This window comes from Oncorhynchus nerka, linkage group LG12 (genome assembly GCF_034236695.1).
Source record: "Oncorhynchus nerka isolate Pitt River linkage group LG12, Oner_Uvic_2.0, whole genome shotgun sequence".
NCBI classification, from domain to species: domain Eukaryota; kingdom Metazoa; phylum Chordata; class Actinopteri; order Salmoniformes; family Salmonidae; genus Oncorhynchus; species Oncorhynchus nerka.
This window is the reverse complement of record NC_088407.1, coordinates 31510491-31525227: the sequence shown is the minus strand read 5'-3', so window position 1 is coordinate 31525227 and position 14737 is coordinate 31510491. Positions and strand designations below refer to the sequence as shown.

The 14737-nt window shown below is 43.5% G+C and overlaps 1 protein-coding gene, 1 long non-coding RNA gene and 1 pseudogene across 4 annotated transcripts; 2 read left to right on the top strand and 1 right to left on the bottom strand.

The window, feature by feature from the left end:
- Positions 1 to 8453: 8453 nt before the first annotated feature.
- Positions 8454 to 9771, bottom strand: LOC135574319 (uncharacterized). Its single transcript, XR_010465329.1, has 4 exons — positions 9749 to 9771; positions 8985 to 9670; positions 8594 to 8705; positions 8454 to 8500 (listed from the first exon to the last, which is right to left on the bottom strand). It is a non-coding gene; the product is annotated as an uncharacterized LOC135574319 (long non-coding RNA).
- Positions 9772 to 11689: 1918 nt separating this feature from the next.
- Positions 11690 to 13722, top strand: LOC135574317 (uncharacterized). 3 transcript variants are annotated; one of them, XM_065025486.1, is made up of 8 exons: positions 11692 to 12500; positions 12588 to 12764; positions 12855 to 12916; positions 12999 to 13091; positions 13178 to 13219; positions 13288 to 13461; positions 13541 to 13576; positions 13675 to 13718. In XM_065025486.1, exons 1-7 carry the CDS (start codon positions 12437 to 12439, stop codon positions 13574 to 13576), a joined length of 648 nt encoding a protein of 215 aa, XP_064881558.1. In that variant the 5' UTR covers positions 11692 to 12436; the 3' UTR covers positions 13675 to 13718. The 3 variants fall into 3 exon arrangements, 2 of the variants coding, with proteins under 2 accessions (XP_064881556.1, XP_064881558.1); XR_010465328.1 differs by having other exon boundaries at positions 11690 to 12500; positions 13288 to 13576; XM_065025484.1 differs by having other exon boundaries at positions 11690 to 12500; positions 13288 to 13722.
- Positions 13723 to 13729: 7 nt separating this feature from the next.
- LOC135574318 (putative nuclease HARBI1) lies at positions 13730 to 14482 on the top strand (annotated as a pseudogene).
- The last annotated feature ends 255 nt before the right edge of the window (positions 14483 to 14737 follow it).

Sequence of the window (14737 nt, the reverse complement as noted above, 5' to 3'; positions counted from 1 at the left end):
ATAAATGCATAGTGACAGATGGTAAAGCCGGTCTGACTCATCATGCCTGTTCACCAGGCTTCCTCTGGAGCCTCGCAGGGTGTCAGGCTCCCACCGGCCCGTTCTGATGTTACAGGTACAGGGTTCGGAGGCCATCCGTCAGCTACCCAACACCTCCATGCCTGTACAACCCTCCGATCCCTGTTATGTTCTCTCCTATGTGTGTGAAGTGTGAACCCACAGCCACTGCTAACATGACCCAGTAGAGAAAAGCTCCAAGATCAGTGGAAGCTGCTGAGGGGAGGACGACTCATAATAATGACTGGAATGGCATCAAACGCATAGAAACCATGTGTTTGATACTATTCCACGTATTCCGCTCTAGCCATTACCACGAGCCCGGCCTCCCTAATTAAGGTGCCACCAACCCCCTGTATCCAGGATCCATTTATTTATTTAATTTAAATTGTATTTAGCTAAGTCAGTTAACAACAAATTCTTATTTACAATGACGGCCTACCCCGGCCAAACCCTAACCCGGAGAACACTGGGCCCCCGGACAACGCTGGGCCAATTGTGTGCCGCCCTATCGAACTCCTAATCACAGCCGGTTGTGATACAGCCTGAAATTGAACCAGGGTCTGTAGTGACGCCTCTAGCACTGAGATGCTGTGCCTTAGACCGCTGCCCCACTCCGCAGCCCCATGTGTTGGGTTGTTATCTTTGTTCTAGACCTTTTTGTATTTTAGCTTACAGCTGTTTCACTTTCTCTATCTGTCTGTCTCTCGCTCTCTCATTGCATACAAAAAATGCCACAGGCATAACATGAACCATCAGGCTTTTTTTGTGGATTTGAATACAGTCCCATATACTGTATGTGTGCCTTGCCTATGAATTGAGATGAGAGATATGGCCCATCTAGGAAACCTTGTGTCTGGATGAGTTATTGGCTGCTAAAGAAGATGTCTTGCCTTGCCTCCCGATAGCTGATAGCTTTTACAGGGATTTTCACAAGACATCTTAGAACCTGTACTAGCCCATAGCAGAGTATGACCTATGAGCTCTAACTAAATTCACTGGGGGAATACAGTGCTGTGTTGAATACCTTGAGATATTAGGCAATGGCTATAATTATCACCTTGGAAATATATATAGTGAAGCTGTACACAGTGAAGACCCATTGTACGGTTAAAATACACTGAAGCAGTGTTTGTATCTAGACATATTGTGTTTTGAGAGGTTTTGTGAGAAGAAAAATGAGAAAAATTATCAATCATGACAATCATTGATCCAGTGAAAGTCTGCACTGCGTGTATTGGTGTGTGTGTGTGTGCGTGCGTGTGTGCATGCATGAATTCTAGGGTACCAGTTCCTTGTTAACCACCCGCAGAGGACTTGGAACCATTTACGATTAACGGCCAACATGATTTACCACCTGCTGTTTTAACAAGCTGACTCCAAAAGTAACTGTATCTACTCTCCAAGACTTGCACAGACCAGCCCGCCTGTCTAAAATAGCCCTCTAAATTTACCCTGTTTCAGTGGGGGAAGGAAGGTTTAGCCTTGGTCACAGCACGGAATGGTGTTTTTTAATGGAGTGAGGTCCGCATAGGAGAGACGGTCAGGTAAATTTACTTGGTCCTAGACAGCCGAGGCAAACAAGTGACAGATATACAGACAGGCAGATGGGCAGACAGACAGAAATATACAGACGGTAGAAATCATTTGGATTATGCAGCAGGGGCCGGAGTTATTCAGACGCAGAGCTGACATAACTGGGGCTTCGCCCACTTTCCTTCTCTTCCCTGGCGGCTGGGTACCTCTCTGGTTACCTAGATACCCAGTGTACATTACACGGTTGGCCACCATTGCTTTGCAGAGCCATGGAGATTCTACAACTGTGCCTCTTTGTTGGGTGCCCACCCTGACTCCTCAAAGGCAGCTTTGCCCTGATCGCTCGTGGGCCTTATCAATTTATTCCTTCCTTCCTTCCTCTCTTCCTGGCTTAGGATTCAATCAGATATGCATTAGCCGACAACTGCATAGCTGAGGGTGTCAGATGTGAAACTGCTTTAGAGCTGTCAAATCCACAAGCGGCTCCTGGCATCATACCTAAAGCAGACATTGCCATTGCATGAAGACAAATCCCATGCAGCCTTTATTTACGAGTTTGAACACCGGATTGTGAGATGTAATCTACACCTTGACCAGGCTGATTAAATCCTCATGATTTCGTTTAATGATTTTCAATTCGATTTATTTCTATAAACGTTACACTATTTTGTTTCGGGGACTTCTAACGCGAGTGGGACGGGCGTGGCTTCGTGACAATGATCACAAGAGCAGCTGCTCAACCATTTGAGAGCTCCAACGCAGTTCCACCTGCGACACCACCAAAACATATGTTATGCCGCTTGATCTGATTGGATCTATGCCTTACTTACCTTAAGCTTATCACTGATCAAACAGGAGTTTGCAACCAGGAGTGCACGTTTCAGTAAATTTTTGCATTAAATCGGTCATCCAGAGATCGGATATAACATACGATGGCTTGTAACAAACCAGATCAATGAGATTTGTGTAATACTGAGTAGGGCCACCCTCTGGCCGTGACATGACCAGTGCTGTAACTCTTGGCAGGGATGAGTACGCAATATGAGTATGCAGCTGTTGAATCTCGGAATGGAGTGTTGATCATGTCTGGTCGTCAACACTGACACACACACACACACACACACACTATTCAATTTAAACCGGTGCTGTGATCAAACTATTTATGAAGCAAATCTACAAACTGACCCACTGGTTCAATTTATAGAGTTACATAATTTAAGAAAATAATCATTAATATTACTGTAAAAAAAACTGATTCTGTCACCTGTCACAAACATGGCACATTATCTCAAAACCATATGAATCATGTTAGCTTATTGTCTAATAGGTTTTTTTTTCAATCACTTTGGTGCAGTTTTCACAAGTATATGGTACATTTTCACAACTCTTAAGCACAAAAATCTAAACAGATAATCCAAATTGCTCATGTTTCAAAACTATGCGCATTTTCAATTTTTTCAAATAAATCTTTCTATTTGGATACATATTCAATCTAAGTATCTGCTTTTCAAAATGCAATATTCACTTTACTTTTGATATAATTGTCTTGTTATTTGTTAAAATTATCACTTAATCAAAGTGCTCAAAACTGATACTGAACCAAAATGATGTAGTGCGTTCGGAAAGTATTCAGACCACTTGACTTAATCCACATTTTTTATGTTACAGCCTTATTCTAAAATTGATTAAATCGTTTTTTCCCTTCATCAATCTACACACAATATTCCATAATGACAAAGTAAAAACAGGTTTAGACATTTTTTAAAATCTATTACAAATAGAAAACTGCAATATCACATTTACATAAGTATTCAGACCCTTTACTCAGTACTTTGTTAAAGCACCTTTGGCAGCGATTACAGCCTCGAGTCTTTTTGAGTATGACGCTACAAGCTTGGCACATCTGTATTTGGGGAGTTTCTCCCATTCTTCTCTGCAGATCCTCTCAAGCTCTCTCAGGTTTGATGGGGAGCGTTGCTGCACAGCTATTTTCAGGTCTCTCCAGAGATGTTCGATCGGGCTCAAGTCTGGCTCTGGCTGGGCCACTCAAGGACATTCAGAGACTTGTCCCAAAGTCACTCCTGCGTATTCTTAGTTGTATGTTTAGGGTCGTTGTCCTGTTGGAAGGTGAATATTCACCCCGCTCTGGAGCAGGTTTTCATCAAGGATCTCTCTGTACTTTGCTCCGTTCATCTTTCCCTCGATCCTGACTAGTCTCCCAGTCCCTGCCGCTGAAAAACATCCCCACAGCATGATGCTGCTACCACCATGTTTCACCGTAGGATGGTGCCAGGTTCCTGGAGCTCTGTCAGAGTGACCATCGGGTTCTTGGTCAGCTCCCTGACCAAGGCCCTTCTCCCTAGATTGTTCAGTTTGGCCGGGCGGCCAGCTCTAGGAAGAGTCGTGGTGCTTCCAAACTTCTTCCATTTAAGAATGATGGATGCCACTGTGTTCTTGGGGACCTTCAATGCTGCAGAAATGTTTTGGTACCCTTCACCCAGATCTGTGCCTCGTCACAATCCTGTCTCGGAGCTCTATGGACAATTCCTTCTACCTCATGGCTTGGTTTTTGCTCTGACATGCACTGTCAACTGTGGGACCTTATATAGACAGGAAACAGGATGCACCTGAGTTCCTAATTGTCCCTAGAATTTCTAAGCAAACAGCTGCAGGCAGGGCTTTCTCCTATAGAGCTCCATTTTTATGGAACGGTCTGCCTACCCATGTCAGAGACGCAAACTCTGTCTCAACCTTTAAGTCTTTACTGAAGACTCATCTCTTCAGTGGGTCATATGATTGAGTGTAGTCTGGCCCAGGAGTGGGAAGGTGAACGGAAAGGCTCTGGAGCAACGAACCGCCCTTGCTGTCTCTGCCTGGCCGGTTCCCCTCTTTCCACTGGGATTCTCTGCCTCTAACCCTATTACAGGGGCTGAGTCACTGGCTTACTGGGGCTCTCTCATACCGTCCCTGGGAGGGTACGTCACCTGAGTGGGTTGCGTCACTGATGTTATCATCCTGTCTGGGTTGGCGCCCCCCCCTTGAGTTGTGCCTGGCGGAGATCTTTGTGGGCTATACTCAGCCTTGTCTCAGGATGGTAAGTTGGTGGTTGAAGATATCCCTCTAGTAGTGTGGGGGCTGTGCTTTGGCAAAGTGGGTGGGGTTATATCCTTCCTGTTTGGTCCTGTCCGGGGGTGTCCTCGGATGGGGCCACAGTGTCTCCTGACCCCTCCTGTCTCAGCCTCCAGTATTTATGCTGCAGTAGTTTATGTGTCGGGGGGCTAGGGTCAGTTTGTTATATCTGGAGTACTTCTCCTGTCCTATTCGGTGTCCTGTGTGAATTTAAGTGTGCTCTCTCTAATTCTCTCTTTCTCTCTTTCTTTCTCTCTCTCGGAGGACCTAAGCCCTAGGACCATGCCTCAGGACTACCTGACATGATGACTCCTTGCTGTCCCCAGTCCACCTGGCCGTGCTGCTGCTCCAGTTTCAACTGTTCTGCCTTATTATTATTCGACCATGCCGGTCATTTATGAACATTTGAACATCTTGGCCATGTTCTGTTATAATCTCCACCCGGGACAGCCAGAAGAGGACTGGCCACCCCACATAGCCTGGTTCCTCTCTAGGTTTCTTCCTAGGTTTTGGCCTTTCTAGGGAGTTTTTCCTAGCCACCGTGCTTCTACACCTGCATTGCTTGCTGTTTGGGGTTTTAGGCTGGGTTTCTGTCAGCACTTTGACATATCAGCTGATGTACGAAGGGCTATATAAATAAATAATTTTGATTTGATTTGATTTTGAATTTCGAGGTTCAAAACAAAGCGTTTGAATACCTATGTAAATAAGGTATTTCTTTTTTTTAATATACATTTGCTAAAATGTCTCAAAACCTTTTTTCGCTTTGTCATTATGGGGTATTGTGTGTACATTGATGAAGATAAAAATGTATGTAATACATTTTACAATAAGCTTGTAACGTAAGAAAATGTGAAAAAATACAAGACGTCTGAATACTTTCTGAATGCACTGTGTATAGTTTGATAACTGCTGAACACTGTACATATGTATATTTTCACCACATAAACGTATCAATCTGACATCAATTTACACTACATGACCAGAAGTATGTGGACACCTGCTCGTCGAACATCTCATTCCAAAATCATGGGCATTAATATGGAGTTGGTCCCCCCTTTGATGCAATAACAGTCTCCACTTTTCTGGGAAGACTTTCCATTAGATGTTGGAATATTGCTGCTGGGACATGCTTCCATTCAGCCACAAGAGCATTAGTGACGTTGGGCACTGATGTTGGGCAATTAGGCCTGGCTCGCAGTCTGCGTTCCAATTCAAAGGTGTTCAATGGGGTTGAGGTCAGGGCTCTGTGCAGGCTAGTCATGTTTTTCCACACGATCTCGACAAACCATTTCTGTATGGACCTGCTTTGTGCACAGGGGCATTGTCATACTGAAACAGGAAAGGGCCTTCCCCAAACTGTTGCCACAAAGATGGAAGCACAGAATCGTCTGGAATGCCATTGTATGCTGTAGTGTTAATGTTTCCCTTTACTGGAACTAAGGGGCCTAGCCCAAACCATGAAAAACAGCCCCAGACCATTATTCCTCCTCCACCAAACTTTACAGTTGGCACTATTTATTGGGGCAGTTAGCATTTTCCTGGCATCCCGCAAAAACAGATTTGTCTGTCGGACTGCCAGATGGTGAAACGTTATTCATCACTCTAGAGAACGTGTTTCCACTGCAGGTGGCATCTTATGGCGGTGTCACGTTGAAAGTCACTGAGCTCTTCAGTAAGGCCATTGAGCTGATTGCATGGCTGTATGCTTGATTCTAAACACCTGTCTGCAATGGGTGTGGATGAAATAGACAAATCCACTTGAAGGGGTGTCCACATACTTTTGTATATGTAGTGTATGCTGGAAGGTAAAAACAAATCATATGGATGTGGCTGTAAATACTACACCCTTCTCCATCAGCCAGTGGACTTCAATAGGACAAAGTGGAAAGAGTCACTACTCTATTTTTGAATTATAGAGTAGTGTACAATGCACTGCTGAAATCCCTGGCTTGTATATAACAATATATTTCAGTCATTATGTAGTATGCTACAGAAGGCTACTGTATATTACCGTGTTTTCACGTTAGGCCATACACTTGCACTATCCATTCCAATTGACTGAACACATTTCCATAAGTTCTATCCCAGTTTTAGTGGGTGGAGTTTAAACACTTGATCGATGTATATGTCATAGAAGAGTGTAATTGTCTTTAGGACAGCTGTTTTTAGTCAAGACTTTCGTGTGTTTAACATAATATGTAATTGTTGGACTGTATGTGTGTTTTAATAGTTCTGTTTAATGTTGTGTTAGTGTATATAAGTTTTGTCTGAAACATTGTTCCCTCTGCTGCTGTTGGACCAGGGGCCTGTTGCACAAAACTAGGATAAGGGATTAAGCCAGGATATCTTGGTGATCCTGGCTCAATTGATCCGTAATCCGGTTGCACTAAAGATGGATAGGGGGCAGGAGGATATGTTATGGTATAAATTACCATGGAGATTTATTCTGTGGAGCTAGCCTGCTCCAGACCAGGCTAAATTCCAGGATCTATTTAATAAGTCAGCAGTCACCACAAATGAAACCAATAGTTATTTCACTGCTCACTATACATTGTTATCACATATAACTAGACCCACTGTTATTATTTAAACGTTTGTGATCATTAATTTCAATGATTTTGGATAAAAAATGATTTTTAGATGATGTTGCTATCATTAGATAATTTACAGTTTCCCATAGACTATAAGGCTATATATAAAATGATAGAATATTAGGGCCACAGAGGGGAAAAACACAAGTCATAATATTGTAACCAGTTGTTTTAAAGGACAGTTGTTAAAATGACAGATGTGGGGCATTTCGTGAAATTGTACTTCAGTATGGTTTCATAAACAAAGACATGCTGATGTGCCAGAATATTAAGTATCACATTGTCATAAGTATCAAAACTGTAAAAACAATATGTATCTTTTCTGCAGAAAGAACCAGCCTCATAAATGTATGACTTTATCCTTTTTCTTCAGTGTGGCCCTAGTACTCTGTCATATAAACAAATACACATTCCATATGAATATAAAAACACAATGTGTAACATTATGTTCCTTTATTGAATAAGGACAAAACAAAGCAGGTAAACCATCAGCTCCTTTCAAAACTGAAGTCACAGTGACTCTACAAGATGGAAAGCACAGAATCCAAGCATATTATACAAAATGATACATACACATTCAAAGGTCTGTATATAACACACCCTGCATGTCTGCACACTAAAATAAATGCAGGACAAATCCATACACATCAACTGAACAGACAAATGAATGGATGCAGTAGCCTCCCTGCAGCCTTGTATTACACACAGTATACCGCACAAACATCATAAGAGGCCAAATTAGGTCAAAAACTAACCCAAAAAAACCCAAATTCCTCTGCCACCGGGACATATTTAACCAAAATTGAAAGCACACATACTAACTAAAATAATTCAACACATATTGGTCCCTCAGCAGCCGACCACTGTCGTCATCAGGAAGATTGCCGGATTGTCCCAGTCCATGGCTGGTGGCACTCTGGGGGCCCTCTCCTTCCTCAGGCAGGCCACATTGTGGAGGACAGCACAAGCCACAGTAATATCACATGCCCTAACAGGGCTGACCCTTAATTTGTGAAGGCAGTGAAAGCGTGCCTTCAGGAGGCCAAAGGTCATTTCAACTCTGGCCCTGGTCCTGGCATGGGCATGGTTGTAGGCCTGCTGTGCTTCCTGGGGTCTGTGAAAGGTGTCAGGAGAAAGGCTGGCAGCCATACCCCTGTCTCCCAGCAACACACCAGAGAATTCACCTGTCAACACAAAATCTCATCATTACTACCTCATAAACACAGTGATATTCTTGACACAGCCATGATGGTTATAAATAGGGTTGTGTGGCTTACCTTGTGATAGGCACTGATAGATTTCAGAGGCCCGAAAGATTCTGGAGTCATGGACTGAGCCAGGCCATTTTGCCACAACATTGCTGATCACACAGTCAGCATTGCAGACCATCTGAAATCATAAGATGAGGAATATTACACCAATCAATGCACATCACTGGCAATGCAGAGTGTTCGTCAATGGACAATATCAAAAGTTATGTTCACCTGAACATTAATGCTGTGAAAGGATTTCCTATTCACAAAATCGGCCTCATGGGCACCTGAGGGGCTTTTATCCTTATGTGTGTGCAGTCCACTGCACCAATGACATTGGGGAAACCTGTCACACAAAGTAATGAGTATCCTACTATGTGTTAACAGTTGTCCTGTAATTTGTAGATCCTCTTACCTGCAATCCTATAGAACTCCTCTTTGATGTCACAGAGTCTTCTGTGGCCAGGGAAGGAGATGAAGACATCTGCTAATGCTTTGATAGCCAGACACACACTCCTTATTGTGCGGCAAATTGTGGCCTTGTTCAGCTGTTCTGCATCCCCCACTGAGTACAGGAAGGCTCCACTAGCAAAAAGCGCAAGGCCACACAAACCATTTGCTCCACACTCAGTGCATGGCTCCGTGCAGTGCGGTGCTTAATCCTGGGACCCAGTAGTCTGCATAGATACCTGATGCCATCTGCAGAAAACCTGTATCTTTCATATAGATGGTCATCAGGGAAGGCCAGTGGGTCCAACCGGTCCCTGAAGACCCTTTCTCGCCTGAAGGCTCTCCTCAGCACAAGTGCTTCTTCATCCACCACATCTCGCACGAATGGGCATGCCATTGTCAGAGCAGAAAGGAACACACAATTTTGGGCCTTCATATAGGCTAGTGGCCACACCTGGTGCTGGGGGGTGGGCAAAAGAGGGCGATGCCTTATAACGATGACTTGGTTGTACTGATTGCTGGGAAAATAAAAAAACCTTAGAAAGATGCCACCGTCCTGTGTGCTCACAATAAGAGCTCATATGTCATGGCTCACTTGACTTTACGAGAATATACCTAATTTTTATTTTGAGCTGTGTCATCTTCTTGGAGCTGGGGAGGAAAGAAAAATAATGATTAATACATTTGTGTTACAGTTAGCATACAGTGTACATTGAAGGCATATCTCACCTCCCTCTCAAGTTTTTTTTTTTTTTATTTCAAGGTCCAGTTTCCTAATTGTCCTCTTTTTTATTTTCGGACTCCAGTGCAAGATTTTCCATCTTTTTCTTCTTGTACTGAATGTCTATGTCTGCCAGTTCTATTTGGCGCCGGAGGTGGTTGCCATACAACTTTCTGATAGCTTGTGAGCTCTGTGAACACAATACAATTAGCGCAGCTGGAATTTGGCAGGATGTGGTGTCCTTTTATTAATACGCACTATGTTGCCAGGCTGGTTTTCCCACTGTATAGCATCTGGGTCCTGTAAAAGAAATTAGATTTTTTGATTTTGATGAGGACTCCTCACCATTGTAGAGTAAATAGTACTTTCACAGTCTTAACATGATACCTCATGCCTTCTGGAATCCAGAGAGATGGTCTCCTCCTCATCATCGTCTCCATCATGTGCTGTTGCTGCTGCACTGGGGCCTTCACCCTATCACATTTAATCGGATTCATATTGAAGCTAGTAGACAAGACATGCCAGGCCTACAGTATGCCTTTGATGGAGTACTCACTGGATCAGCATCGTCTGGTGCTTGTGCTGGTGGCTCTAACAGGAACACAGTGCTGCCAGGCACTGCAAGGCAATAGGTAAACCAAAGTCAGACAGTCCAAATTGATTCAATATGAATGTGGTTGTATCCCATGTAGAGATGGAAGGACATACCTTGAATGAAGCGGGTGGCATCTTGGGAGGAACCTATGCTCGTCTCTTTCCCCCCAGGGATCCCCTCTAAGACGGGCCTGCCTTTATTTAGCTCCAAGGCCATGTCCTCTGCTGGGGTAAGGTCAGCCTTTGGTGACCCACCACCCGTGCCTTGTCTGTGGGTATTCTTTTTCACTGCTAAAACAGTACAGACAATGTGTGAGCAGGCACCTTCTGGGTACAATATATGCTTGTGCTTTGTTAAATATTAGTCAGGGACCATACCATTCTGCAGAATGTTCTTGTATTTGATTTTGACCTGCTGCCATGTCCGTTTTGGCCCGTTCATGTTTAATCTACACACACACACACATTTAATGGAGTCACACTGCAAAAAATTACTTGGTATTTTTGTCTTGTTTTCAGTAAAAATATCAAAAAATGTATCATAGCTTTATACAGTGTGATGGAGTTACTTTACACAATTTCACTCATATCTGCAGTGCATTTCAATTAAAAATTTAACCGTTTCATTTTTGGAGATGTGAATTAAATATTTGAATTGTAATTGTGATGTTTCAGCGGAGCGGTGAGTGTGTAATTGTGCACTACTTACGCATTCAGGCGGTCTGCAATACTTTGCCACGCTTTTTCTCTTTGCTTTATCACTGTGGCGGTGTTGCCTTTCTTCTTAATTATATCTTTTACCTCCTCGTATGCCTCCATGAGGATTTGTGCTTCCGACGGGGAAAAGTACGCGGCTCTAGTTGCCATGGTAAATCAGTTAATCTGTGATCTGTGGCAGGGTCTATTTGAGTGAGCCGTGAGCGCGCACCTATCCAGGATTGGTTTCACCTGGCTTAATGAATCCGTGTCTGCTCATCCTGGCTTGGTCTTTGTGCAACCAATTAAGCCTGGACGCACATGTTTTGGCTTCATTGAGCTCAGCTGAGTCATTTATCCCGGATGTCTTAATTCTACTTTTGTGCAACAGGCCCCAGGTCTCTCTTGGAAAAGAGATGTTATCTCAACGAGAAAAACCTGTATAAATAAAGGTCAAATGAAATGAAATTAAAAAAGGTGTGATCATTGAAGATCCTCTTTCACAATGTAATCAAATGAAAGAAATGAAACAAACTGTCACACCCTGACCATAGTTTGCTTTGTATGTTCTTTGTCTTGTTTGGTCAGGGTGTGTTTGTCTGTTTCTGTGTTTGGGCCTGATATTGTTCTCAATCAGAGGCAGGTGTTAGTCATTGTCTCTGATTGGGAACCATATTTAGGTAGCCTGTTTTGTGTTGGGTTTTGTGGGTGATTGTTCCTGTCTTTGTTTGTAACACCTGGGGCCTGTTGCACAAAAGTAGAATTAAGACATGGGATAAATGACTCAGCTGAGCTCAATGAAGCCAAAACATGTGCGTCCAGGCTTAATTGGTTGCACAAAGACCAAGCCAGGATGAGCAGACACGGATTCATTAAGCCAGGTGAAACCAATCCTGGATAGGTGCGCGCTCACGGCTCACTCAAATAGACCCTGCCACAGATCACAGATTAACTGATTTACCATGGCAACTAGAGCCGCGTACTTTTCCCCGTCGGAAGCACAAATCCTCATGGAGGCATACGAGGAGGTAAAAGATATAATTAAGAAGAAAGGCAACACCGCCACAGTGATAAAGCAAAGAGAAAAAGCGTGGCAAAGTATTGCAGACCGCCTGAATGCGTAAGTAGTGCACAATTACACACTCACCGCTCCGCTGAAACATCACAATTACAATTCAAATATTTAATTCACATCTCCAAAAATGCAGTTGTACTGTAATTATGAAACGGTTAAATTTTTAATTGAAATGCACTGCAGATATGAGTGAAATTGTGTAAAGTAACTCCATCACACTGTATAAAGCTATGATACATTTTTTGATATTTTTACTGAAAACAAGACAAAAATACCAAGTAATTTTTTGCAGTGTGACTCCATTAAATGTGTGTGTGTGTGTAGATTAAACATGAACGGGCCAAAACGGACATGGCAGCAGGTCAAAATCAAATACAAGAACATTCTGCAGAATGGTATGGTCCCTGACTAATATTTAACAAAGCACAAGCATATATTGTACCCAGAAGGTGCCTGCTCACACATTGTCTGTACTGTTTTAGCAGTGAAAAAGAATACCCACAGACAAGGCACGGGTGGTGGGTCACCAAAGGCTGACCTTACCCCAGCAGAGGACATGGCCTTGGAGCTAAATAAAGGCAGGCCCGTCTTAGAGGGGATCCCTGGGGGGAAAGAGACGAGCATAGGTTCCTCCCAAGATGCCACCCGCTTCATTCAAGGTATGTCCTTCCATCTCTACATGGGATACAACCACATTCATATTGAATCAATTTGGACTGTCTGACTTTGGTTTACCTATTGCCTTGCAGTGCCTGGCAGCACTGTGTTCCTGTTAGAGCCACCAGCACAAGCACCAGACGATGCTGATCCAGTGAGTACTCCATCAAAGGCATACTGTAGGCCTGGCATGTCTTGTCTACTAGCTTCAATATGAATCCGATTAAATGTGATAGGGTGAAGGCCCCAGTGCAGCAGCAACAGCACATGATGGAGACGACGATGATGATGAGGAGGAGACCATCTCTCTGGATTCCAGAAGGCATGAGGTATCATGTTAAGACTGTGAAAGTACTATTTACTCTACAATGGTGAGGAGTCCTCATCAAAATCAAAAATCTAATTTCTTTTACAGGACCCAGATGCTATACAGTGGGAAAACCAGCCTGGCAACATAGTGCGTATTAATAAAAGGACACCACATCCTGCCAAATTCCAGCTGCGCTAATTGTATTGTGTTCACAGAGCTCACAAGCTATCAGAAAGTTGTATGGCAACCACCTCCGGCGCCAAATAGAACTGGCAGACATAGACATTCAGTACAAGAAGAAAAAGATGGAAAATCTTGCACTGGAGTCCGAAATAAAAAAGAGGACAATTAGGAAACTGGACCTTGAAATAAAAAAACTTGAGAGGGAGGTGAGATATGCCTTCAATGTACACTGTATGCTAACTGTAACACAAATGTATTAATCATTATTTTTCTTTCCTCCCCCAGCTCCAAGAAGATGACACAGCTCAAAATAAAAATTAGGTATATTCTCGTAAAGTCAAGTGAGCCATGACATATGAGCTCTTATTGTGAGCACACAGGACGGTGGCATCTTTCTAAGGTTTTTTTTATTTTCCCAGCAATCAGTACAACCAAGTCATCGTTATAAGGCATCGCCCTCTTTGCCCACCCCCAGCACCAGGTGTGGCCACTAGCCTATATGAAGGCCCAAAATTGTGTGTTCCTTTCTGCTCTGACAATGGCATGCCCATTCGTGCGAGATGTGGTGGATGAAGAAGCACTTGTGCTGAGGAGAGCCTTCAGGCGAGAAAGGGTCTTCAGGGACCGGTTGGACCCACTGGCCTTCCCTGATGACCATCTATATGAAAGATACAGGTTTTCTGCAGATGGCATCAGGTATCTATGCAGACTACTGGGTCCCAGGATTAAGCACCGCACTGCACGGAGCCATGCACTGAGTGTGGAGCAAATGGTTTGTGTGGCCTTGCGCTTTTTGCTAGTGGAGCCTTCCTGTACTCAGTGGGGGATGCAGAACAGCTGAACAAGGCCACAATTTGCCGCACAATAAGGAGTGTGTGTCTGGCTATCAAAGCATTAGCAGATGTCTTCATCTCCTTCCCTGGCCACAGAAGACTCTGTGACATCAAAGAGGAGTTCTATAGGATTGCAGGTAAGAGGATCTACAAATTACAGGACAACTGTTAACACATAGTAGGATACTCATTACTTTGTGTGACAGGTTTCCCCAATGTCATTGGTGCAGTGGACTGCACACACATAAGGATAAAAGCCCCTCAGGTGCCCATGAGGCCGATTTTGTGAATAGGAAATCCTTTCACAGCATTAATGTTCAGGTGAACATAACTTTTTGATATTGTCCATTGACGAACACTCTGCATTGCCAGTGATGTGCATTGATTGGTGTAATATTCCTCATCTTATGATTTCAGATGGTCTGCAATGCTGACTGTGTGATCAGCAATGTTGTGGCAAAATGGCCTGGCTCAGTCCATGACTCCAGAATCTTTCGGGCCTCTGAAATCTATCAGTGCCTATCACAAGGTAAGCCACACAACCCCTATTTATAACCATCATGGCTGTGTCAAGAATATCACTGTGTTTATGAGGTAGTAATGATGAGATTTTGTGTTGACAGGTGAATTCTCTGGTGTGTTGCTGGGA

Excerpts from the sequence above, each read along its gene's own strand:
- LOC135574317 (XM_065025484.1), top strand. The coding sequence starts at position 12,437 with ATGAACGGGCCAAAACGGACATGGCAGCAGGTCAAAATCAAATACAAG. Across the intron at positions 12,917-12,998 it reads CACCAGACGATGCTGATCCA|GGTGAAGGCCCCAGTGCAGC; the intron begins GTGAGTACTCCA and ends TAAATGTGATAG. Across the intron at positions 13,220-13,287 it reads AAAACCAGCCTGGCAACATA|AGCTCACAAGCTATCAGAAA; the intron begins GTGCGTATTAAT and ends TTGTGTTCACAG.